Source organism: Microtus ochrogaster, unplaced genomic scaffold (assembly GCF_000317375.1).
Source record: "Microtus ochrogaster isolate Prairie Vole_2 unplaced genomic scaffold, MicOch1.0 UNK26, whole genome shotgun sequence".
NCBI classification, from domain to species: domain Eukaryota; kingdom Metazoa; phylum Chordata; class Mammalia; order Rodentia; family Cricetidae; genus Microtus; species Microtus ochrogaster.
The window spans coordinates 313,608-341,008 of NW_004949124.1; the positions used below are offsets into that span (position 1 = coordinate 313,608).

Below are 27,401 nucleotides of genomic sequence, written 5' to 3' on the forward strand. Positions count from 1 at the left end.
ACTAGTCTGCCCATGGATTACACACTCACTGCATCTGTACACTAGTCTGTCCATAGATTACACACTCACTGCATCTGTGCATTAGTCTGTCCATGAATTACACACTCACTGTATCTGTGCACTAGTCTGCCCATGAATTACACACTCACTGTATCTGTGCACTAGTCTGTCCATGGATTACACACTCACTGCATCTGTGCACTAGTCTGCCCGTGAATTACACACTCACTGTATCTGTGCACTAGTCTACCTAACCATGGATTAAATATACTCACAAAAAAATTTGATAATGAAATTGCTTCATATATAATATAATCATCAGGTAAGTTTCATCTAACAAATACAATGATCCTTAAGAATGTGAAGTTTATTTTTTGAGTCTAAATAAAATTTGATGATAGGTACACTTTAGGGAACATCTTAGCTATAAAAAGCCCATCAATGGAAGTTTTGGCAATGAATGTGACTACCATGAATGTGTCAGTTTTGTTCAGTTATTTTGTTAAAGCAAAACAACCAGAACAATAACAAAATCCTAACAGGAGAAAGGTCCACGGGCAACTTCTTCCTAACTCCTCCTTTGGAGGCTCATCTAGAGTCACAGCCTGCGGGCTCAAACTACCATCTGAGCGGAGGAACAGCATCTTACCCACAGCTCATGACACACCTCCTATCCACGGCAGGCATGCCCCATCAATTAACATCTGTGGAATAGTGAATCACTGGGAAGGTTTTCAAGACTGTCCTTGAAAAATTAACATTTATTATAAAATAAATGAAAAAATGTTAACAAAAAAAACCAAAAAACTAAGTTTTTTTGCCACCAGTGATAAAAGCTGCAAGGCATATCATATTTATGTATTTTGACTCAATCCATACCATTTTGGCAGGTGATTTTATGGTAGAAAACAGTTATGTTGAATTTTTATCTGTAAAATAATGAAATTTGTAAGGGATTTGCCAAGAGATGCTTGCTTTTAAAAATTATTTAGCATTTAGAAGCATATACCCAACTAGGGTTAAGGAACAGGGTCTCATGTAGCCCAGGATGGCCTCCGACTCACTAAAGAGAGGCTTTGAACTGCTCAAATTTCTACTCCTAGCTCCTAAGGTGCTGGGATTACAGGAGTTGCCAGCATGCCCAGTTTAACTGTGATGAGGACCAATCTCAGGGCTTCAAAGATGCCAGACAAGCCCACCACCATCTGACCCACATACATCCCCACCACACCCAGCATGTCTGCATCTTAAACACTCTTATTCCATCCTATGATAGGGTGATGGGACGTGAGGGTACTATTGGAAGAGAGGAAGTGCCTAGCATTTGAAGATGCAATCGAAAAGTAGGCATTCTTACTACTATTTCTAGACGGAATACCGTCCATTTCTTTCTCATTCTATAAGAAGCCATTCGCAAAATAATCAAATGACAGATGAAGAACATCATCTAGATCCACCAGGAAACACAGCTGAATTGCTTGCTATGATAGATGAAGCCAATTGCACCAAGCCCATCAGGCTGAGGAGAGAGAGGCAGCTCTCAGAGCGGCATGTGTGTGCAATAAATCACTCTCTTGAAAAGATAATTACTGCATCACTAGAGGAGAGAGGGGGAAATCTTTAAGGGCAGTGATTTGAAAGCCACTCAAGTTAACATGTGCACAGTTGGTTCTTTGTTATTCAGTGCACATTGGTAAAAAGCTGCTTCGGGACTTGAGGGAAATCATGTAATTCTAGTTATTAATCACTTTAATTTTAAATGTGCTTTGTAAACAGAGAGGGGCTAGAGACTGAAAGAACAATGTGGGAAGCACAAGTAATTAGAGGCTTAATGGGTTCCCTTTGAATTTCTGTTGGGGATAACAAAATCAAAAAGCCTCAATGCTTGAGGAAATCTAAGCATACATACGTAATTTGAGAAAGTTCTATTTCATTTTGCCAACTAATAATATCACAAAGAGAGGGAAATTAAGCCTTGCTCTCAATAGTGATTACAATAGATTATGCTGAATGAAATCATATTGTTTCATGAGTCAGCCTTCTCTGCAGTGTAATTTAGCAGTGTCTTCTTAGGCACCATGAAATAGAACGCTCTGTGATACTACAATCCAGAATCTTGCCAGAAAGCACAATGCTGCTTTGCGGGCCTCCTCTTGAGACCAACATGAGCCAGGATGTGGTATTATTAACCAACCATCAGAGGATTTGCTCGACATGAGCCACTCTTACTAACGATCATTCAGCCATACCAACAGAAGAAAATACAAGAATTCTCCAGTCTCTTAAAATAACGGCTTGCAAAGTTTCACCTCCACTTTTATTTATTTATTTAAAATCCAGACTGGATCTTTGTGTGAGGCCCAGAATATCTTAGAACTTACCAGCTTCAGTCCACCGAGTTTGAGACTTAGCCTATACCGAATGATTATCTAACTCTATGGACCTCAGTATCTCCATCTGCAATACATACATAATATCACCTACTTCACAAAGACATTTAAAAGAATAACAGAATAAATAAAAGAAAGTGCTAAATAAACACATTGTACCAGAGAAATGACTGGGATAAAATAAGCAGTTATTAAGATAAAATTAATTAATTATTAAGAAAATTCAAGTTTGAGGCCAGCCTGTTCTTTACATTTTCTTTAGAGAGAGAGAGAGAGAGAGAGAGAGAGAGAGAGAGAGAGAGAGAGAGAAGACAATTAGACAATTAGGTACTTGATTAACACTTCATAAAGTTCCAGACACAGAATTTATTAAGAATCACTAAAAACATTTTAGTTTTATCCCTAAACCATTGGTACTTCCTCCAGTTAAAAACAAACAAAAAAGAACTTTCTTATCAATAATAAATAAACCCTTTCTTAATTCATACTCTTTTTTAATCTGTAATGCTGTAATGAGCTCTAGGCTCCAAGTTCATGACTCAGTAAGGCTGGGTTCTTGTTTGGGGGCAATCAAAATCTACCCAGAAAACAAACTTGGAAGCAAACTCTTAAAAAATAACAAAGAAATAATTTCAGGACTAAGTAGTAGGAAGAAATCCTAGCTGTCTGAGGACTCTTGGCAGTGGTCCCCCCAAATAACTAAATCAAAACTTGAGGTTATTGAGTACTGAAGTAGGCACTGGTCAAATTAAGATGGTTTCAGATCTACTCAGCCATACAAGGGTACTTGACTTTTCAACATGGCTTTAGTTTCTTCACCCAAAGGCCTAAGACTACATGAATTATGAGGTGTTCCCTAGATGTACAGCCGCCCTATTGTACTATGAAAATGAACCAACAGTATCCAGGGCATCTCACATTTAACTCTCTAGCTTCTCTGGCTGCCTTGAGGACAGAGGTTCATGGTCATATTTAGTTCTTTCTAAATTTGAGATGGGTAGCAATAAATACATGGAATCAGGAAGGGAAACTCTGTTGTGAATTATGGGTCAGCAAGGAAGTACTTCTGCTGTGTGGGTACAGGTACGAGTACCCATGCACCCGGATGACATGACCAGCATGCGGACCCACAGTATACTAAGAGACATCCATGCCTGCAGGTTTTTGCCACAAGTTAATAAAAGGTAAGAGTTCCAAAAGCTTTAAGAGCACAAAGGCAACTTTACCAATCACTTATTAAATGTCAGCATGTCCTTAGATACATGAAAAGAGCAGGAAGGCATCCACCCACCATGTAAGTGTCACATGCTGGACCCAGGAGCACCATATGGCATAACAATTCACGCTTCTAAAATGCCAAGACACCTATCAAGTAAACGTTAGTAAATTCAATAAGCCTTACCTTGACAGAATGTGTTGTTAACCCGCTTGTATCCTTGTAGGCATTCCATCATTTGAGTATATCCATGATAGGCTGTAAGTGGGGGGGGGCGGAAGAATCCTGCATTACATGCGGAGTTTAAAATCGGATGGTCTGAAGCTGCCAGATGTGGTGCCATCCGCGGCACCAGTAGACTTAACCATTTGCAAGCTAGCAATACCAATAAAGCCCTCCACGACTGCTCTCACCTTGCGCCTGTTTTCAGCATGCTTTCTATTTTGCAATAGCTGCAGTCCTAGGAAGCTGCCAGCAAATCTTTATTGTGCTAACTGAATCATAAGACTGCTTTGTATTATCTTCCAATTAGTGATTAAGTATTCCTATCATAAGACGCATGCCTCTACAGTGATGTGCTCCAGAGCATGGGAGATGCTGGCTTGTGGAAGCCGCTCCATTTGTCTCTCGGCTTCATGCCCAGTGTTGTCCCTTATAATGAAGACACTGACATGGGCGCCTACAGAAACTGGGGCCTCAGCTGCGAGTCCTTCAAAGACAACATGATCACATTCAACAGTCTCTTCAAAGGCCTAGAGCCAGGCCAGATGATCTCTTGTTTGCCTCTGCTTCGGATCCGATGCTAATTTTCTCCTAAAGCTGTATGAAGGCAAGAGACTTGTTTGTACTAAGCACATTGACAGACCAGTTAATGAAATCATTTACAGATTTAACATTACGCTTTCATAGGAAACAATACTCATCACCAGTGAAAGGCTTTATGTTGTGACTAAACACAAACTTCATTAACTGAAAGCCACTTGAAAACTGAAAGCAGAAACCCAAGGGCATGGCACTCAAAACCATCATAGATGGCAGCCAAGGGATGTTCTCTCTTCCAACATGAATATGATTTAGAGAGTAGTACCAACCAAGGGAAGGAAAGTTTTTACAAACAATGTGAGTTTGACTGTGCCTCTCGGTGGTGAGTCACTTTAGACAGTACAAGCAAAAAAAGTGCCAAGATGTTAGATTTCCCTTCATTCCCCACAACCACGGCCCTGAAACCAAGCTGATGTCTTTAATTCATACATCAAATGAGCTAACCTATGGACTATTTTCATCAACATTTGGTTAAAAGAGCAACTTTGCCCTTTCCCATTCCACTGACATCGCCAGCAAGACTGAACTGTGGCGCTAACAGCACCATATAAAGCAGCAAATTCATTCCCAGATGATGCAATGTCAGATAGAAATGACTGGAGGTCAGGAATGGCCTTAGGAATTAAAGGGGGAGGGAGACGATATGGACTCCTTTGCCTTTGACCCCTGACATCTGTCACTCTGGGCTCCTTTGGAATTCAGAAAAGAGAAGAAATAGAAATAGATAAAATTTGGAGAAAAGATGCAAAAAAGCAAGCACATGAGAAAAGAAAACAAGGAGAAAGATGGAAAAAGTTTTAAGACATAGAAACAATTTGGAGGATCTTTTCACCCTCATCCTTAGAGTTAACCGTGGGAAGCATGCCACCACCGACAACATTAGACAAACACACATGGCAAATGAAGGGTGCATGGCTCCCAAAACAGAGGGCAATGTGATTTCCACAATTTAGATGCACATTGCTGGCTGATGGCTCATCAGATCAACAGGAAATGACATCAGTGGCAGTCAAGTTCATACCACCCCAACTCTAAACATCATGTCCTTTAAATGATTCCAGATAGATCCCAGAGTTCCCTTCAGTAAGATAACTTAGGTAAACAGGTCTCCATGTAAGGTGTCTATATTGCGAATCATGATTCAGTCATCTCGGAAAATCTATTTCCTCACTTCTGAGCCGTCCATGTGGTTACTCTTCCTCTTAGGGAAGAACCAACTTTCACAAACTTTAGCAGCAATTTCTGTAAATAAATTTTCTAAGAAACACTAATAGTACCAACAAACTTAATGAAATCAACTTCAGGTCTTCAGAGAATCTGAATATATGAGAAACTAGAAGTCCAAAAGGCAGACAGACAGAAGGAAGGAAGGAAGCAAGCAAGGGAGGAAGGAAGGGAGGATGGAGGGAGGGAGGGAGGAAGGGAGGAGAGAGGGAGGGAGGGAGGGAAGAAGGAAAAAGTGTTTGCAACGTACTACTACACTGGGAGAATAGAATAAAAGAGGGAGAAATTCTGAGCCAGCAGTTTTTTTTTAGGTTAAACAAAGAGGTTTAAAAGGCAAGTGAGGGGCTGGAGGACCAGTCAGTAGTTAAGAGCCCTTGTTGCTCTTACAGAGTACAGGGTTTCAGTTCCCAGCATCTGCACAGTGGTTCCCAACATCCACAACTCTACTTCCAGATCTGACAACCTCTTCTGAATTCTTTGGGTACAAGGCCCAAACGGGGAACACAAATGTGCTTGCAAGCAAAACCCCCATACATATAGAATAGAACCGATTTACCTTTAAAAGTGTCAAAGGCAGCTGCAACTATTACTCCAATCAACTATTACTGAAGATGAATAAAATCATCTGATTTAAGCAAGTGAGATGTCCCTTTCGAGATCAAAGTCTTTTTAGAAATGTCAGCAGGAGTCAATGCTACATTCAAGAACTAAAGTTATAGTCTGTTGCAGAGAAGAGGGCAATGGAAAGGTGTAAGCCTGGATTTATTCAAATAACAGCTTCTTACAGGGCACTCAGGGCAAATCCCAGCATGTTGGTATTGCAGCCACTGAAGACTGGGGCAGTATCACGGTGGTGTTAGGAAAAAGGGGGCAAAACACTGGGCTCCATAATTACACATATCGTTCCCACAAGTCAATAACCAGTCAATTCCTCATCTGAGTTTCTTTTCATGAAGGGGGATATCTGTAGCAGAATGAAATCCATAGCCTAAGTTGTAGATAATCACAAAATTCACATTTAAGAATCAAACCTAATAAATAGTAACTGTGCTGACTCTTTAAGTAGGGTTTGCAACACCTGTTCACCGTCTTAAAACCATCTACTTCCTAGTCCCCAGGGCCACAAGAGCTGATTCTGCCCATCAGTTCTTCACAATGCCTCCCCCCACACAGGAAATTAAACTGCCGAAGGCAACTGATGACTCTGCATATTTAAAAAAAGAACCGATATGAAGGTTTTAACTGTCTTGCAATGCATGTTGTAGCACTATGTTCTGGACGGCAGTTAGAGATTTCCTTGAAGGTCTCAGAGATTCAGCATTAAGAGTCGCGGTAGGAAAAAGAGGTGCGCGCCATTAACCAGCAAAGGAATGATGGCATGTCACTTACCTGGCTTCTTGGGGCATTTCTGGCATTTGTTAAAGCCCCAGGAGGTCCCCACTGTCCCACAGCAGTCTTCTTGCTTGGAAAGGCCAGGGAGTGCTTTGCCACACTGCAATGAGGTGTGAAAGGCGGGGTTAACCAAGTGCAGACTGCTCAGCCCCAGAGCTGGGGGGCTTCCCAGCCAGTTTATAAACAGTTCCCTTGATACCATGCAATTACAGAGGCAAAGAACGGCTATAAAACCTGGGGGCTGAATACCAGGGTGTAGTCGATAGGACACAGAAGTGAATAATCACATCTCCATATATGAACTCTTTTGCATTTTTAAAATCTCATGAAAAGCTGAAACAGGGACACGGGACCGTGTTCAAGGCTTCTGGTTTTTACCACTTGCCTGGATTTTCCTTAACTGCGCCCTGCCCCTCACCTGGGGAATAAATGCCAGCTTTCGTGTTTCCCCACAACAATTGTTTGTCCAAGGCGTTTTTTCATTGGCTTGTTCTTTCACTGATCCTTGGCTCTGTATCTATCTAGCACTTATAATATGTCCTGTGAACTGGGGTACAAAAATGGACATTTGCACTAGACAGCCATCAAACTACAGAATCAGCTGTGAAGCTGACAAGGGAGAAATCACAAAACCTGAGGAGGACCAAGAAGGGACAGGCCAGGAAAGAGACGACTATAGGCTGAGCCAAATCTATTCTGGCAAACACTAATGTTCCAGAGAGACGAGCAAAGCTAGGAAAGGGCTGGCAATTTTAATCGAGACCAGCCCAAGTAGGCAGAATGAGTACCCTTAGAACTATGCTTCTATATTGTCAAATATTAAGGTCAGGTGAGACTCCTAGTCGACCACAGAAGATCAGGTGACCCTCAGGCAGGAGACTGAAGTTACTTAGAACTACCTTGAAAATCGATCTTGTCCCGCAAGATCACCCAAGGTCCAGATGGCAATGAGACTTACTTGACTCTCTCTCCCAAGCTGCACAGGGTAAGCTCACACCCTACGTCTCTGTCTTGTGTACAAATATGGAGTACATAAGCAGTTCCTCTGCTTTGTCAAAAAAAATCCTCAGGTGGTTTCAGGAGTCATCGTTTCTAAAAGAAATCTGGTCACATACCTATGCCGACTAATGACATCCAGCGACAGCGACATTGTCTGATCTTACCCCCAAGCAGGATAGAGAAGTCCCCTCTTGTCCCAGTTTAGGTTGTATCTTATATTGCCTTCCACCTCTGAGCATCTATTTAGGCTTGGCAAAGGACACTTTCTGATTGTCTGAACAACTCAGGTCTGTTTGAATGCTACGCTACACACACACACACGTGTTCTCTCTCTCTCTCTCTTTCTCTCTCTCTCCCTCCCCCCTTTCTCTCTCTGGTATACTATCATATTTTTCTTTTCTACAACTTTATTTCTACCACGAGAATCAGGTAGAATCACTGGCTCCTCCATTCATGATTCATTTTCTTTACGTCAAAGGTGATTCCACAGAGGTTCACTGCTACCAGTTTCAGTCCTGTGCTATGTATTAATTACTTATTATTTTTATATTCCCCAAACAGGAAACATTTCAAATACTCAGTAATACTGAGTGGGAAAACCCACCAGAGGTTAGCGTACAGGCCCCAGGACAGGGGGCTGTGCACAATGAGGGAAAGTTAAAGCGAATGATGATCCCTAAGGAGAACAACAAGGTGCAAACCCCACCTAACAGGCAGGCCTCCATGGACAGTATTTCCTTCCTGCTAGGTCCAGGCATGCCTCATGCTGACTGGAGCTCTGAGTAATTACATACACAATTCACAATTCATAAAGCAAAACCACATCACAGAAGACCAGCTAGGGTAACAGAGTTTTAGATACAGCATGACATTGATGTTCTTAAGCTTTTACAGTTTTATATGATTTTTAATAATTTTTCCAAAAGCAGTATGTGATAGTGGTTCAAACAGTATTTGAGATACTCTAGAGGGCTGGATACAAATTCTGGCTCTAGGACTCCATATACACAGTAAGATGAATTTTCGTATCCATCACATGGAATACATAATAGCACCTCTCAATGTGGTCATGAACTTGAAAGGTAAAAATCTATGTACAATGCTGAGTACAATGCCTGACACATGTAAGTGAGAAGTAAGCTGTCACCCCAGTCACTATCATTTATCACCATTATTGGCACCATCATCCTCATCTAAAAATTCCTTGTTGAATATGTCCCACATGAGATCCAAACTGTCAGATTCTTCAGTGAGTAGGATGCATGCGAATGGATTGCAGTGGACTGCGCCCTTTCTGTGAAACGAGCTGGTTACTCTAACTTAAAAGTACCACAGTCAACAAGAAATGCAGTTCTAAGACAAAATGGATTTCCCTGAAATATAAGGTTAGTCCCGATGACATTTTGAGTTGGTCTGATTTTGAAAAGAACCTAAAAATATCCATAATAGCACCTGAGGGAAAGTGAACAAGGCCAAAGTCACCACTTCCATGACACCTGCAGTTATTCCACGGACAGAAGGAGATAGGCATGCTTTTCTTGAAAGAGACAGGAAAGCAACTCCGCTGGTTGGATGGACGTAGACTGTGTGACTGTTAGAAACAAGTGCACCGACAGGGAAGCCTGGCTGCGGGGAGTTCTTTGCTAGCTGTGGCCACTCCGTGCTGAGTGAAACTGTTCCAATCCCAGCGCTGGAGCTGCGCCAGGTCCGAGACAGGAAGCACAGGTGCGCAGGTAGACAGCTGCACACACACACACACACCCCACAAAAAAGAAGGGAAAGAGTCAAGGTGAAAACAAACTACCTGAATCTGGACTGTTGTCCAAGTCCCTGAGCTTAACCATAGACAATTTAAACCCAGAGCATGAAGGTCAGGAGCAGGAAAGGACAGGGGACAATGGCTCAGGTATAAGACAAGGAACAAACAGAAACACAGAAGCCTCCATTGCTGAAACCCAGCTGCCAACATCTGCTTAACATTCTCTCCCAGTTTCATAAATTGGTTGGGCTTATTTGAGACACCAACTGCTTTGCACACCGCTTATTCTCGTACCAGACTTTGGGCTCTTCTCTTAATCAGGCGAAGCACTCAACACTTGCCGGTTTTATATGCTCAGAATGTTAGTAGCAGTTAAAATCCAATTTTCACCTTGGATTCCTAGAATGTTTTATTTGGTAGGACAAAAATAAATCATTTCCCTCTACTGGGCCTCCAGAAAGGTACAAAGTTTTCATTACATGATCCAAGCCGCTTTATCCCATGGCTTTGTTGTTGCAGGTCCATAGCCAAGAGCAGCACAAGGCATCCAAACTGATGGAACAAATGGGAGGCGTAGGTGGTACCATGGCACTGTGTGTGTCTCGAAACTGGGTCTACACAGTGCAGGATTGAGCTAGGAAGGATGAAGTCATGGTTAGAAAGCCCAAAGTTTTCTATCAGTCCCATCAACTGTCCAAGCATAAAGAGGCTTCGGTGTATAGCAAGAAATGCGACATGAAAGATCTCTGTGGTCACACTCTGGGCTTTTCCCCAGCCACTGGACGCCACAAGTCTTATCTGAGTATAGTCAGAAGTACCCAGAGGGGCAAAAAGTTAGGCTAACAGATGTCTTTCCCATACCATAGAGCCACAGTGGAGAGAACAACCCAGGACAGAATGTGGTTGGGGTGCTCTGGTGTAGACTGGGAAGTTCTACTTCTCAACAAGTTGTGCTCCCACAGACATGGCCTGCCCTAGCCATATTCATAGGTGGGGATCCAGGTGGTTTTTACCAGTTAAAAACACAAGTAGCTAGATAGACTTTCTCCCATGCTGTTAGTCACCACGTTCTCAAAGAAAGACTGTCAAACACTTTAGAACACATCTTATGTAAAGCAACCCAGTGGTAAATGTATACCTTGTACTTTACTCTACCAGGTCAAAAAGCAACATGCTCTACCTCCCCAGAAAACATCCATCAGTGTTAGTGAGGGGACACTAATCCCATATGTTTGCTAGGATCCAAGTAGGGCAGGCAAGCAGAGTGTTCAGGCAGCTGTGACAATCAGCTGGAAAATGGAGCAGTGACGCATGTGGACACTTAGCAGTGCACATGTTGACATGATGGCACTGTGGAGGTACATTAAACATGCCTATTGCATGCCGATGGTTTTCAGCAGGCCCGAAAACCCCAAATCACTGGATTTCACAGTGTCGACAATCTTTCGACTGTAAATGTCTCTACCTAAGAGAGATGGTGACCTCTCTGGTGGGAGCTAAGTCTGATGGCTCATCTCTCAGGAATGTAAGAAACAAAGCAAATGACCTCTATGGTTTCTTGCAGGCTTAAGACTCTGAGGTCAGTATGTGCTGCTAGGTTACACGACTCCGTTTAGAAAATACAGACTGGTGCAGAAGAGAGCCAAGTTTAAGGACTTCTGTTGCTCTACCAGGGCCAGGTCTGGGCGGATGCTCTCCTAGCCCTCTCTCCTTTGTCTGTTTTCTGCTTCCTCATCTCTAGAGTCTTCGCCAAGTCTCAACCTCTGCTGACTAGACTTAGGCAAACAAGACAAAGGGGAGAAAATCAAACCACTCTACTTGACCTTGATTTCTGAAAGACTGGGTGTTGAAAATAAACTTCAGACTCTTCTTCTCCACCTATGTTAACAGGGTTTGTACTTCAGAAGTTCAGACCACTGAAGAACTATAGATTTTTTCGTACAATACATGAGGTTAGAGAGATCCTTCATTAGCACCGAAGGTTATGGGAGTTTCTGAGAAGTTAGAGCATGTTGCTATTTGACTTGCTAGAGTTACGAGTATATTTCACAATGCAAAATAATTATAAGCAATGGTATAACAGCCTTTAATTGTGTAACTAATTATCAATAATCAATTGATTATGGAAAACACGCTTAAAATCTTTCTACCTGCTTGAGAATATACCTCTTTAGACTTTAACCTGAGTTTTGAGGTGAAACCACAAACCTTCGCAATCAAAATTAAATTGTGATCATGGTCCCCTTTAGAGCCTCACAAATCCAGGACTGGAATCAAAATTCAAAACTGACCACCCGGTAATGTGAGTTTATCATATTCGACAGTGGAAAAGCTCACTGTTAGAGCTGCTTGAAAGACACATGGTAACTGGGAGAAGCAGTTATAAACATTGGAGCCTGGTTTATGACTTGCACAGTAAAACCGACACTCATTTGCTTTGCTGTGTCAGGTCCTGGAGAAGGAAAGCCCAGGAGTCAAGAAAAGAGACAAGTGCTGCCTGAAATCCATTAGACCCCGTCAACACCCCAGCTCTCTCACTAGTAGCGGGGTTTTCCATAGATCATCCTGCCTCTCTGAGCCAGTAGTGAGGCACAAGAACAGAAATCCTGGCCTCACGGTGTAGTGAGAGTGAATGATGAGGGACTAAGAGGTGTGGGATATTCCACAGCCCCGTGGGATATCCTACACCACACTTCATTGAGCAGAGTTTAGGCCGAATCTCAGGTCTCATTCATCTGCTCTCCAGCATGGATAAAATTATCACCATGCTCAAGGGTCCTGCCATCTTATAGGATTTGAGAATGTTTCTGGTAAAACTGTTCAGATATTTCACTATGAGAAGGATCACCCCCAGGAAAACAGTACAATGTCAAGGACCTACCATTTAGTTTCACTAATTAAGACACTGAAAAATGACAATACAGAAACATTCTTAGAAATCATCCTTATCACATGCATGTAGCTCATTTGGTTATCAAGAACTATTCTATAATGAAGTAGAAATACTTTAAGCTAGAATAGAGGACATCTTCTCATGAGGAAAACATGGCACTAAGTCAATGGAACAAATAAACTTAAAATGTTAAAGCCATGCAGAGTTTTAAAAATATTCCCCGGAGGTCACTAAAGGAAAACACAGGGGGAAAATAGAAGTCTGGAACATTGTAACCCTTGCAAAAGTACACAAGTCTGGGCTGAGGCAAGTGTTGAAACAGGGGAGTGACTTGATGGTACTACTGGGGAGAGAGACTCCGGAGGGGCACAACTGCTCTCCCAAGGCAGAGGGCCAACCACCAACTGTGAGCAGACAGGGTAAGTATGGAGGAAGGCAGCTGGACCTGACGGAACACAGAGAGGGTACAGAGAGCCAGAAAACAGGGTGGTGCTAAGTTACGGAGAATTTCCCAAATTTGGGGCTCAATTTCGAGTTGGATCTAAAAATCAACCAGGAGACAGAGAAGTAATCACTCTGGTTCTTTTCCAAAGCCAGTTAAGTTTTATATTACTTCAGAAAAAAAATACCTGACATAGTTTAAGGAACAGTAGATAGAAGAATATTGATGTCTAATCAATAGAAAGAAAATAAAAGTCCTTAAATAGGTACAGGGAGATGGCTGAGTGCAAGTGTGAGGGCTCCAGAATTTGGATTCCCAGAGTCCAAGGAAATGCCAGGCAGGAAGAGTAGCCTGCTGTGATCAGCTCTGAAGAGGCAGAGAGAGGGGGCATCCCCAGAACAAGCTGGCTTTCTAAAGTTGTCAGAACTGGTGGGCTTCAGCTTCTGGGGGAGACCCTGCCTCAACAAATGAGGTAGAGAATGATCAAGAAAGACATTGGATATTAACTTCAGACTGCAGCATGCATGTTCAGACATGCATACACACCACATACCCACAAACATACACATCAAAAAGGGAAGGCATAGCATTCTGCATCTGATAATCAGAAGTGTAAAAGGTGACCAATCACAATAGAGTATATCGTTCCTGGGAAATGGAGAAGAAATTATATTTAAGGTAAACACATTCAGGAATACTCAAAGAACCGAAAAAGGATAAAGCTGGATTAAAGGCCCTTTCATTATAATTCTCAGATAACGGGGGGAAGTTTAAGTTCGGCAAATCATTTTATTCACACAACAAATGCTGTTCAGACACTATCTAGAGCAGGGGTTCTCAACCTCCCTAATGCTGCAGCCCTTCAATACAGTTTCTCACACTGTGGTGACTCTCAGCCACAAAATTATTTTCATGACTACTTCATAGCTGTAATTTTGCTACTAATAGGAATAGCAATGTAAATGCTTCTGGAGATAAAGATTTGCCAAAGTAGTCATGGCCCACATATGAGATTATGTGAAATCCGAGAAATATGAGAAAATATGAGAAACACGGATCTAGGAAAGCCTAACACCAAATGAAACCCCAGATTTCTACCTATCTGCTAGTTTTAGCTCATTTTCAAAGGTAAACTGACCATTTTTAAAGTCTTCCGTGTGTGATGTGTATGTGTCTATGTGTGTGTGCATGCTCATAAGTATTCACGTATGGGAAGAGATGGTATAACAACAATGTAGAATACCAAAAGAACACATGACAAGGAACCAGGAAGCCTCAGTGTTGGTTGTAACTGCTACAAACTCAATAGAAGACACTAAGTGGCTTAACGCTCTGAATGTCAGTCTCTTCATTAATAAGATTGCACAGACATCCCAAACAATACACAATTAATGTGATGATCTTAGGGAGGTCACAGTGCAGGACTGAGGCTGCAGGGAATAATGGTGAAAAGTTTTACTCTGTCACAGTCACCTGATAAAGAGCAGTGTTCCTTAAATGTCCCCTGCCTACAAGCCTGACTAACTCGAGCCCATAGCCTTTCCTACTATCCTCAAAGAATGAGCTGAACCCACTTCACCAGCGGTCACTATAACATAATTCTACCTTCTCTTGCCAATTTGTACATACGAAAAAGCATCTAGCTACCTGAAATTAGGTATGGCTCTTACGTGAGTCCTGTCTGGTTAGTAAGGATAGTGACAGCACTCATTTTACTATCAATGGGCAAATTCTCAGCAGTATTCATAACATTCATAGAGATGCAGATTTTGCATAGATGGAGCATGCATGCAAAGCCACATGATGGCCCACTCACCCACATCACACAGCTATCTCCTCTTAAAAATCACACGCTAGTCAAACATGCTGACACAAAACCTTGAGGATTTTAGAGAGCAAAAACATCACCCTCACACACTACTATGACTCTGGTTGAGGGAGAAGGGTCGTATTTATTAGGGATCTTCTACATCTCTCCACAAAAATGAGACTAAAGGCCTTTATGGAGAAGCTCTGGTTGTGCATAAAAGACTGGATTCAGCTGGCCCACTCCAGGTCTTCACTGCTATTAACATTCCCAACCTTTCACAATGATAGAAACTTCTCTGCTCTGGCAGAGTAACTCCTGTCCACCTCCCATGCAAAATGGCTTGGCTCTGGCTCCAAATTAAACTGGAAAGCCTCACCAAGAGCCCTTCATAACCCAGCACTAAAACGTAAAATACATCTATTTTTATGTACCAATGCTAAATGCTCCAATTTTTTGAACACTATTATTAATGCAAAGAGAGCAACATATTGCTAAACTGGTTCTAAGGGTCCATCTTCCTCACGGAGACCTCTGTACCGTGGCTCACTGGCAGGGTAACAGGCACTGTCCCATAAAAAGAATGAGAAAATGCTTAAATGCTTCCAGATTTTCTAAAAGAACTTGTAAAAGAAAAAAAATTGCTTTGGCCTCAGCAGAACATTCTTCATGGGCAAGTTTTTTTTTTTAATCCAACCAGCTTTCTTTTATTAGAGTAATTAATACAATGTTAGGCATTTGGGGTATCGGATATATGCATAATCCTCTGATATTTCAGGGTATTGATTTTATAAGCTATCTGCTATGACTAGGGCATTAATAGCTGGAAATGCATCCACAGTGATTTCTGACAGTCTATTTGCTTAAAGCCTGCTGAAACCAAACCATGGACTTCAAACAACTCCAGACAAGAACTTTAGTTTATGAAATGGTATTTTTAAAGTGACATAGGTTTTTAGTGTTAGCAGGCAAAGGGAAAAGTATTCTTAAGGGTCTAACATGTGATTCTCCTTTCTATCTTTCCTAAAGGAGGCACCAAATCCAGCTGTCTACTTTCTCCACCTCTGAGATTTGAATGTTCTGACAGACAAGTCATCCAGGTTGTGGATCTGTGTGTCATTGGCCTTCCTGTGCTGCTAAAGGAATAAGTAAGTTCTATCATGATGCTATTCTCACAAAATTCCCACTAGGTTTTCTTCTGAAGAAAAGCAACACAGACCAGGCTATGGAATACAGTGCCAGAGAGTAAATAAGTCAAATTTATTTCATTTTTTATTATTAAGTTTAATTTGTATAAAAATACTAGATTCATTATGACATTTTCTTACATGTACATCCTGTTGAATTTATTTAAAATTCTATTGCGAAAGAAAAAGCTTTGGTAGGTGAGAAAATAAGATGGGCATATAGAAATGCCTGCTGTTACTATGGTAACTAGATCACCCCCCCCCCCAGACTGACAGTAAAGGTTTGTTTATTTCTTTAACTCCACTGGGTAATTTTCTGTTAAGTTTCACTCCTTAGCAGTTCCCTTTGGGTCTCTATAGAGATGGAAAAAGGGACAAAGGCCACCTAAGGCTCGCAGCACCATGCAGAAGCGCAGGCCTTCCATTTGGCTAAGCTTTCATTGTTTCTGTGTCCCGCCCAAGCACACAGAACTGAAAACTGCTAATTACCTGTGGCTTGGATGGAATTCCTGGAGAAAAACTGAAAGTCACAAATAAAAGCAACAGGTTCATTTCTATCCCCCGGAGCAGGAACTATCTTGTGCTCTCCACTGCCCTTTCCCTTTCGACAGGAACAATATCGCCCACCAAATAGCCGCTGGCTTCCCCACATATCCCAGGTTCTTCAACAGACGTGCCTATCTGGCTGCCGTAACAAACTAGCGACACTAGGTGACTTTGTGTGTGTGTATGTGGGTGTGCCGGCGTGTGCAGAGGTTAGAGGTCAACCTTGGTATTGTAGCTCACGCGCTGTACACCTTGCTTTTGAGGCAGGGTTTCTAAGTAGCCTGAAGCTCACCAAGAAAGCTAGGCTGGCGGGCAACAAGCTCCAAGAAACTTCCTGTTTCTGGGATGACAAAGCCCAACCACCATGCCTCTGCCTCTCTCTCTCTCTCTCTCTCTCTCTCTCTCTCTCTCTCTCTCTCTCTCTCTGTTGTTGTTGTTTTTTAATGGATTCTCCAAACTGAATTCATGTCTTTGCATTTGCATGGCAGAAACCTTACAACCAATCTTTCTTCCCAAACCAGCTCATGGCTTTGACAACAGACATTTGTTTTTCCAGTTGTAGAGCTTGGATTACAGGACTAAGGGGTTGGTTGCATGGTCAATTCCTGTCTTATATTCAGCAGCTGTTTGACTCTGTGCTCACATGATCTCATTGCTCATGAGTCTGCAGGAAGAGAGATAGAACACGGGCGAGCATCCTGCTGTCCTTTCTTCTAATGCTATTAATCCCATCCTGTCATGGTCCCACCCTTATGATTTCATCCAACCTCAAGTATCTCCTTTTAGCCTCTACCCCCTAATATAGTAACCATCAGTGGTTTCAGTACATGGAGTTAGGGAATACGCTTCAACCCACAGAGTTATCAGGACCATGTAACTGACCAGTGAGGAGTAAAAAATGGGATGACTATTCCTAAAAGCATCTCTCTTCCTCAGCTACAGGAATCAAGTATTGTCAGGGTTCTATTCTGGCGAAGTTGAGGTATTCTGAGTCGTAGAGCAATGATGTTGCCATTCTCAGCTAAGGTCCCCAAGGAATGTGGAAGGCAGAGTCCTCTGCTTTCCTGCCTCTAGACAAGCCCATGCAAAATGTAAGCACATGTTAGGTTTGTCACCGTTGCAAAGCCTGTCCCAACTGGCACAGCATGGATACAATTAGCAGTGATTCATATGTGCCCGTTACTCAGCTCATCCTAAGTGGCTTTGCCCTCATGAAAAGTACAGGCTTAACGGGAAGAGGAACAAATGCAACTACTTGAACACAATTGAATTAGAAATAATCCGCCTAGAGTCTAATGTGACAGGAATTCAGAGAAGGAGCAGAGCGCACTGGAGAAAACTCTTTGGAGGAAATGACAGTGAAGGGGACCTATCTCAAGTCAGGACAGTTTGGAGACAACAGAACAGGTATTCACGATAACTGATATTTGTCTAGATTGCTCTGTCATATGTTATATGTCCTGTGCATGCATCAATAGTGCCTATGATTGCCAAAAAGGGGGAAAGACGTCAAAAGTGTCACAGCAGAAGAAGACAGAACTCAGACGTCTCAGGAGCTTTCCCAGGCCAAAATGCGATGAAATGGGGCCAGAGATGCGGTGAGTTTGCTAAAATGGAAGGCCAGCTACAGACCTGGACTGAGTGAGTCAGCACACACGAGTCTCAACTTCTTTGCGTCTCGAGTTTCACATAACTTCGATGGGAGGCAAGAATGCATACTTTCCCTTTCTCCTACATTGTTTCAGAGGTCAAATATGGCCATGACCATGAACGTTCTCTGTCATCTATCAATTTTATAAAAATGTGCTGGTGTACGAGCAGGCTTGCCTCAAAGCCACAGAATGCGAAGACTGTGTTCTTAACCATTTAAGCTTGCCCATTCTAAATAAGTCCTCTGTAAAATGCTTCTTCTGGAGGCATTGCTGTCTTGTTTGAAATATTTGGAGCTCTTAGAATATGCTTCAGAACTTAGGCTATGTTGAAAACACTCCCGGTGATGGCAAATCCTTGAAACTGGAGTTGACTTGACCATTCCTTAAGAAACTTTCAGATTCCTTAAGAAAATAAGTGATATGAAGATGGCCAGCAAAGACAAATTCTTACTCAGCTCTGTCATGGTTTTTCCTCCAGTTCTGGCAAGTCAGACCTAAACAATAGCAGAGTTGGAGAGATGGCTCACTCAGCAGTTAAAAATACATACTGCTCTTGCAGAGGATCTGAATTCAGACCCCAACACTCATGCCAGAGCGTTCACAGCCTCCTGTAACTCCAGCTTCAATAGATCTGGTGATTTCTAGCCTTTGAGATTACCTGAACTCATGCATATCCCACACACATATACACATAAATAAAACTAAAATGATCTTAGAGAAACTATGCAGAGGCAGTATCACTGGGGCAAATACTCAGCCTCTGGTGATGATCTTAAAAAAAGCAAATACTCAGTTTGCATAAAAATACTTTTATGCAACAGAAGGAGGCAGAGGAAAGGGAAAGTGGAAGTGGAAGAAAAATGCAACACTGTTATCATATCAGGAACAAATCTTATCTGTCCTCAGAATACCTCATGAAATTGCTTTCTATCACTACTGTCTCACAAGGCAGATTCTAACTGTTCTCTCTTAGTAACCCAGACGATTCTACTTCAGTTTAGCAAATATTAATTCCATCCGGTGGAACAGGGACAAGAAATGACCTTAGCTCCTAGAAATACCAGCAGTGATTCTTTAAATATTCTTAGAGTGTATATAGAATCTAAAACTCCATCAAGACAAGCTATGTTTTCTTCAAACTCCCTTCGACATACTCATGACTTTGCCAGTATCCGAAGTGACTTGCCGAAAGCCCCAAATTCTGTCTCATAATAATTTTCAATGTCTGTTCCTGTGCAAAAACCAAGAATCTAGTAATTAGTAGGTTTATGGTTTTGGTATGCCCTAAAGGTAAAATATGGGAGCTTGATGATATTCCATGTCATGGCAAAAGTATTTTCATGGCCAATAAAATGGAAAAATATCTAAAAAAAAGAGTCAGGGAAACCCAGTGATGTGGCACAGACTTGCTTCTAGATGGAACAGGTCAGGGAGAGTGAAGATTCGAGGCTAGCGGGCTTTGTGGCACCTCCAGAGCATCTGCCTGGGTGAAGCCCTGTGCACGGGGCTCTGGGAAGTACCTTGTCTGAGTCCCACCCATTCTGTGAAGACTGCTACCCCAGTTCTGAGAATCTATACTTGACTTCCCCAAAGCCTGAGCCCCACTTTCCTCATCCGAGGAAAACTAGCAGTTCTCGGCTCGCTGGTGGGAACCCAGTGACAGGAACGCATGGTCTATCTCCCATGTGGTGTTTCCCCCTTTGGATCCTACCACTGTGCTTTGCTGAGCTTTCTCTGCTCCAGGCAAGAGGGCCTCTCGCAGGCTGTCTGACCGAAGCTACTGGAACAAGACCAGCAAACCCTTAAGAACTCCAGCACCTCTCACTGCGATGTACGTGACAACTTCAGCAAAGTCTTCTGCGATTGCCACGGGTAAAGTCGGGCAAGGGTGGATACAAAGAGCAGCCATGTTAGAGGCACTAGAGCCACGGACTCGCTAGCACTCAAGTGTTTCTTGGATTACGACGGGAGCACTTGAGAGGGCACTGAAGGAAAACGCAGATGGCATAGGAAGTGGCTGGTGCTGCTGACTTATTCCACCAGAGGAAGGCCAAACGTCAGTAAATGCGATCAGCATACCCAGACTGGGAGCTCTGTTTATGGAGATGGCAGATGACAGGGAAAGCCAGCTCTGCCTTCCCAAACCTCTGGCTAGGAGCACCTCTAAATTACCATGAAAATCACCGCTCTGACCCAAGCTCACTTCACCGGAGCAAGCTCAGCCCTAAAGACACAGGGTGTCGGTCAACGGCAAGGGGAAAGAAGGCCACGTATTTATTTTGCCTTCTGCTGAGCCAGGCATCAAACTGCCTATCTCCAGATAAGAGCACTATATAATTGCGAGGTCATTTTTATAAGCATTTATTCTTTTTTAAAAAGTTTTCTTACACTTACGTATGCATTTCATTTTGGGGATGGTGACCGCATGTGCCACACCGTGCCTGAGGTCAGAGGACAATCTGTGGGAGTCTGTTCTCTCCTTCCGCCTGTGAGGCCCAGGGCTCGAGCTCAGGTCACCAGGCTTGCCAGCAGGCGTCATTACCCACTGAACCATCTCACCAGCCCCACATTTATTTAGTCATCCACTCTGTTTTAGTAGTTCCTGGACTCCATTTAGGGAAAAAGCAATGTGAAAGGGTTACGATAATGCCAGCATGCTGCTGGGACAAAGCTAACATTTCTGTTTTAGCTCTAGGCTTCACTCCATTAACATAGAGTCAGACCAAAATATGTAGAAATTAAAGCGCAACTTTCTAAGCAAAACTTAGTGTCCAAGCTCTTTTAACTGAGCAATAAATTATTTTCCCATCACCAAAAAACTAGTTTGAAAGTCTACAGCCCATCTCCCTTTCTTTCCTCTCCCTTCCTCCTTCCCTCCCTCCCTCCCTCCCTCCCTCCCTTCCTCCCTCCCCCCTCTCTTTTTCTAACACGTACTTGAGCAGGCCTCACATCTACTTCCCCAATAGTCTCTCATTAGTCTCTAAGGGCTTAAATGTAAAATGACCTCAGAGTCTTGCATTCTTGAATAGGTGGTCCCCAATGATGAGGCTATCTGGAGAGGGTGTGGCAGCTTTTGGCCTTGGGGCATAATAAGCATACTAGATCACTAGTAGAGACCTCATGAGAGTTAGATCTTAGCCTGGGCTTGGGTTGATGCCGCTGTCTGGTTTCACATTCTCAGAGAGGTGGGAAAGCCATGCCACAAGCTCACAATACCTGAGACCAAGGCACCAGAACTCACCAATATTGTGAAGGCTATTCCCTTAAAGCTAACCAAAGCGAACCATTCCACCATAGGTGTTTTGCTTTGTTTTTGGTCAGGTATTCTGTCGTAGCAATGAGAAACGCAATAAATACAGAATCCACGCAAATAAAGCTAAGAAGTTTTTCTTTCTACTTTCTAAAAAGTACGTTGAGCCATGCAATTAGGATACTTTCTGTTTCCAGTTGACGCTTTCTCATTAATTTCTCAATAGTGTTTACTTATGATGCAAACAAAGGCAGAGTGGTCCTATTTCCCTTGTACAATGCAAGTGTGCAAGTGTGTTTTAGCACTGAGCTTTGACCTTCAGGGTGTTGCACAAGGCAGACCTATCTCCAATTACTGCCCTTCTCCATCCGTCCATTCTCTTTCTTTCTCTTTCTTCCTGCCCAGCAAGAAACACCGCAATGGCATCTGGCACCTCAGAGAGGCTACCAAATAGCTCTTGTGTCACTTAAACTCAATTTTGCCACAAGCTTTATTATTTACATGGTGGATAGTTAATGGAAACAGAGGTTTTTTTACCCCTGACTTGGGTGTTTCACATCATATACTATTCCCTTCTTTCTTTACAACCTCCAGGGAGCTTCTTTTCTTCAGTGGAATGGATGCTAGACACCTTCACCTTCAAGTTTGTAGCTTACGATATTTTTTAAATCTTTATGGAAGTTTTTACAAGATCCACTGTGTTCATTTCTTTAACTCTCCATGGATACGATCCTATGAACATGGGCTCATGTGGTATTTTTTATCCTCTTTATCAATGTTAGAGTGCTATAAAAATGTTCTGTTTATATCTACTTTGGGTTTTCCAGTGTTTCTGCACTTCATAGCTAATCTGGGTGTTTATATGTGGAATTTTTCTGCTCTTTCAGCATTTGTAAAGTGAAGGTCTTGAGACATTTTGCTTTGCCTCCTCTGTACAGCCTGTGTCTAATTACAGTCCTTGTCACCGCATTGAACAAAGAGACCACGATCGCATGATTGTGTAACCTGGCAATGACAAGGCCAGCATGGAAGCTGGACCCTGAGCTCTATTGTTGTGATTCTAAACACTTCACACTCAGGGCCTTTTCAAACTATTTGGCATCACTAGGTCGCTGTAAAAGACTTGTTTTCAACAACGGGGCAATCAGTAAAACCCAATTTGAATAACCACAATTGCAGATGCTATGTAAGATCTGAATTTAGGTCACTATTAAAGGATCCGATTTGAAACAAAAGTCACCCTACACAATGAAAAGGGAGTGTAAATTTAACATCCCCAGTGAAGCAGTGACAGACCTGACGGATTTCCTGAGATGAAGACTGGAATGGAAATGTTCAAGTTTCAGCCTCATGAAAACAGGTTTCCCGCAAAGCCTTGGTAATTGTAACCACTAAAGCTGCAATTCTAACTCAGTCACAGAGCGAACAGACTTGCAAATGTTTGCAAATATATATGGTGCATACAATTTACTACAAGTAACATGGGAGCTTAGGTTAGCCGAGACTATGACTTATCAGCTGCTTCAGGAAGTCTACCCTCGAAACCACCTTCCGTCGTCTCTATTTCTACTCTTTCAATGATTCCTGTGATGCCCACTGATCCTAACAGAAGAAAATATTTCAGACTATGAAAAAATAAATAACACTTTCTACAAAAGTTAAAAAAAAAGAGGAGGGGGGAATAGGTTTTCTTCCCTCCATCTTGGCAGGCTCTACAAAGGTTAAAATCACCACAGAAATTTCCAGGGCCAGTGTTATTTATTTCTTTCTCTTCTTTATGACAACATCCAAAAAAAATGACCTCCACTGCCATGAATATACTTCCAGGAGAGCTATTCACCTATCACTGAGCTGTCTCCATTAATCCCCTCGCATTCCACTGATAAATCCCCGTGCTTTGACCCATAGTCAAGAATACATCATTTTTAATACCAATCAAGGTGGGATTTATCCTTAAACATCCAGCCAGCTACCTTCTCGAGACCCTCTTCCCATGGGTCAGCTACTGGATGACAAAGAACATTGGCCTCGCTTCAAAGTAAAAAAGCTCAGAAGAGTTCAGCCACACTAATATCCGTCACAGCGGTCCACAACTGAATCGTGATGATCCATGCCCTACAGACTACTGACCTTCATCTCCAAGTCCCCTTTGTCGACCCTCAAGCATTTCACGTTTGATACAAGTTCAGCTTCTCACATCCAGCCCCAGCCAACAGACAAAACTGGTTAACACCCTTTTCTAAAATCGCATTCAATGTCTCGAAGCTGCGTTTCTCAAGTTCAGTTTGAAGCATTTTTATTTTATTTGTAAGTCCAGGAACATTTAGTAGTTCCCCTTCCTCGCATAAGAAAATTTCAAACATGCTAGGCCATTCAAAGACTGACAGGGTGATAACCTGAATGCTGAACTGCCGGTCAAAAGGGTGCCGGCATCTTTCCACACCTGTGTAAGGGATCCATTGTGAGAGAGCGCTATAGACACTACGATGCTTCATTCTGACAACCTTTCTCACTCAGCTCACAAGAATAAGGACACTTTCCCGCATAAACTCAAAACTATCATCACACCTAGATAACTAATAATTCCAAAGTAACATCTAATATCCAGTTCAATTTTTTTATTTCTTTCTGAAACATTTTACATATGGCTTATTTTAAAAAAAAACAAAACTCCGGTTTCAGTTGAGCAAGATGGCTCAGTGGGTAAGGATACTTGCAACCAGGCTGGCACCTTGGCTTAGATCCCTGGGACCCGCAGGGTAAAAAGAGTTCCAAGATACCATCTGGCCTCTACACATGCTGTGGTATGTGTGTGCCCTCCTCCTACCACCATGCACACTAAGTTTCACCCCCATCTACTGTATGTCTCCCATGCCTCTTCCTAGAGAAATCCCCCTACTTTTGTTTTCATGGCATGGCTATAAAAGACGCAATGTTGTCCTACATTATGGATCTATTTTTTTTTCTATGACTATGTGATAATTTTAGCTTTCCCCTTTACCCCCAGTATTCCCTACATTCTGAAGTTTAGCTGTGAAGGTTTATAGGTTCAGGTTGGACATTTTTGGAAGAACACACATGTTCTGTGTGGCCGTGTCACCCTTAACAACTCTGAACTTGGTTCTTAGTAAGGAGGCTTCAAGACACGTTGACCTCACCAACAGCCATTAACATTGTGCTAAGCCCCAGTTTTAAGATCTTTAAAACTATGTGCACCTAAGCCTTTCAGGAATCTCTTGCTTCTCTGGCCTCTTTAGACTCTTTTCCTCAACTACCTCTAAAAACCTTCTCCCTGTTGAATCTCATCCCTTTGATCTGTAAGCTTGACTTCATAAACAACTGTTAGTTTTTCCTCTACCATTTAGATAGACCTAAAATTTTGGACCAGGAAAGTTCCATGGCTTAGCTACACTTGCAGTGCATGTTGAGTCTCTGGCCCAATTAATATACTATGTCACAGAAATATGAACTATTTCTGCCAAGCTCATCTGGTGTTCGACCTCTTATAGCGACATACAGACCTAAGTGCATATTACTATCCATGTGAAGTCTCAATAGCTCCAACTACTGAACACGCCCAATGAGCAAGGTGAAAGGGATATAGGGTTGGTTGTTTTCTCCCTGACCCCATTCATTTCAAATCCACCCACACCTGTCTGTGTCTGTTTGCAACATCCTAGCAGGACACACCTATACACTATTGATTATTTTCAAATAATTTTATGCTTCATCTGAATTGCACTAATTAATTCAGCAATCTTCACTTCCCAACAGAATTTCTCACAAGTAGGAAGGCAAATACATGCTAGGAATGTCTGATGAAATAGTCTTATTTTGAAGCTGTGTCGGTGGCTACACATGCAAAATGAATTAAGAATTGAGATCACCATCTGGATCATTCAGCCAAAAGTCAGAACAGGATCCAGATAAGGCAAGAGTATTCCACTGGGCTTGAATTATTTAGGTAACTCCATCAATCTCTCAATTCACTTCAACTGAACAGTCTGGTTTAGGCTTCTAACTAATTTGTGTTCATCTTTTCTAGTTGGCATCATCTGTCTGATATCATAGGAGAAAAGCAAGTTTGTTGTGTTTCATTTTCAAAGCTTTTTTATCATCTGTGCTCCAACTTGGAAACTGGGGAGAAAGGTACTGGGCACAGAGTTTTAAAAGGATCTGCTTTTCCCTTTCTCCATGGCCAACCTAAGCTGGAAAGATTAAACAATGCAAATGGCACCAAACTCACCTTCTGTCTCCAAGCCTCATCTGGGGCAAAACTATGACGTGCATACAATTTATCTCCAGCCACATTGCTCCTATCCATCTGTGCCCTCTCCTTCAGAGATAAACTTAAATGGACGGTGTTCCTTTTCTCTAGAGGGCTTGCCAACACGACTGCCGTGGAGAGGTGCAGCTATTTCAAGTGCTCTGTTCCAAGCAGCTGTTTCGTCCCTGCGGCAAGACATCTGGGAACGCAGCTTCTGAGAGGAGCGGTGCATTTCGCCGCGTGGCTGCAGAGGCAGCAGCATATGGTAGGTTGGTTCCATGCTTCTGGGCCTACAGTGAGTGGGTACTTTATGATCACCAACTTGGTGACTTGCCTCTTCCAACCAAACCTCACTTTCCATAGTTCTCCCAGCTCCCAACACTCTATTGAGATTTTAACCTGCCCATGCATTAAACTGCTGGCTGTGCCAGAGCCCTCGAAAACACACCCGCAACAGTGCTATATTAATGTCATATGCATCTTTTCCTTGAATCAAGGACAATCAGGATTAGCTATCACATGCCCAGATGTAGGTACTTCAGGTATCCATAGGCAGATAAATGTTACATTTGGAAGACTGAGGGTTTTTCCATCTTTGAAAAGCTACACCACATAAACATAAACAACCAGGAATTCTGGCTTCTTTCAAAAGTTTGACGCTATCAGGATCCTCTACGCTAATATTCTCATAGTTCTCTGACATTTACAAAATGTGGTTCACATTAATTATCATGTCATATCTTAACATAACTCATAAGCACGATATTCTTGCCTCCAATTTGTAGATAAGGAAGTTGGTTCTCTGCCACCAAGTGCTGGGCCCCTGACACCAAACAAAATCTGTTAATTCCCCATGATGCCTTTTTATTCTGCATACTGCAACTCCATTCAAATCCATAAACTAAATTTCAGTTCTTCGAGAAGGGTGGTGAAAATCCTACAGTGACTTAGCATCTAAAGGGTTGTGGAAGGTTTCTTAAGCAATAACGATTGGTTCTATAAGCCTAAGGCATTTCTCCTTTTCCGTTTTAGCTCTCCATCTTCCCACACACTATTCTTGAAATGAAGAATACATATTCCTTACTCTATTTGTAGGGTATTTAAGCCATAACCAAAAGGCAGGTAGAGGATCACAGGACAAAGTACCACATTGCCCAAAGCAGCAGAACCAAGTGGTTGGGGAGGAGAAATCAGAGGCCTATGATTTTGAGTGGAAATAAGAGGACACAGAGGAGGGACTAGATGAAGGCATGGGAAGAAGGAAAATAATACAATTATATTTTAATTATAAAGTGCACTTCAATTAAAAATTCAGGCTATCTTCAATACACAGATTCAATGGAGGAATGTGAAAGGAAATGGTCTTCTACTTTATGATATAGGCTAAAGACACAATAACTCTGGTGTGGGACAATTCTAGATTCTGTTAATTATATTTTAAATAAATGCTGATTGGCTGGTAGCCAGGCAGGAAGTATAGACAAGACAACCAGACAGGAAGTAGAGGCAGGGCAAGGAGAACAGGAGTATTCTGGGAAGAAGAAAGCTCTCTTGC

General features: G+C 42.3%; 1 protein-coding gene across 4 annotated transcripts in view; it reads right to left on the reverse strand.

Moving 5' to 3' along the window:
* The window catches only part of Ltbp1 (latent transforming growth factor beta binding protein 1), a 379,031-nt gene that overhangs the window by 132,501 nt on the left and 219,129 nt on the right, over positions 1–27,401 (reverse strand). For all 4 annotated transcript variants that reach the window (XM_013354050.2, XM_005367931.3, XM_005367930.3 and 1 more), the window contains 2 exons: positions 7,042–7,144; positions 3,793–3,864 (listed from right to left, as the gene is read on the reverse strand). In XM_013354050.2, the coding sequence (XP_013209504.2) occupies positions 3,793–3,864; positions 7,042–7,144 (175 nt within the window). The remainder of the gene's footprint in view (positions 1–3,792; positions 3,865–7,041; positions 7,145–27,401) is intronic.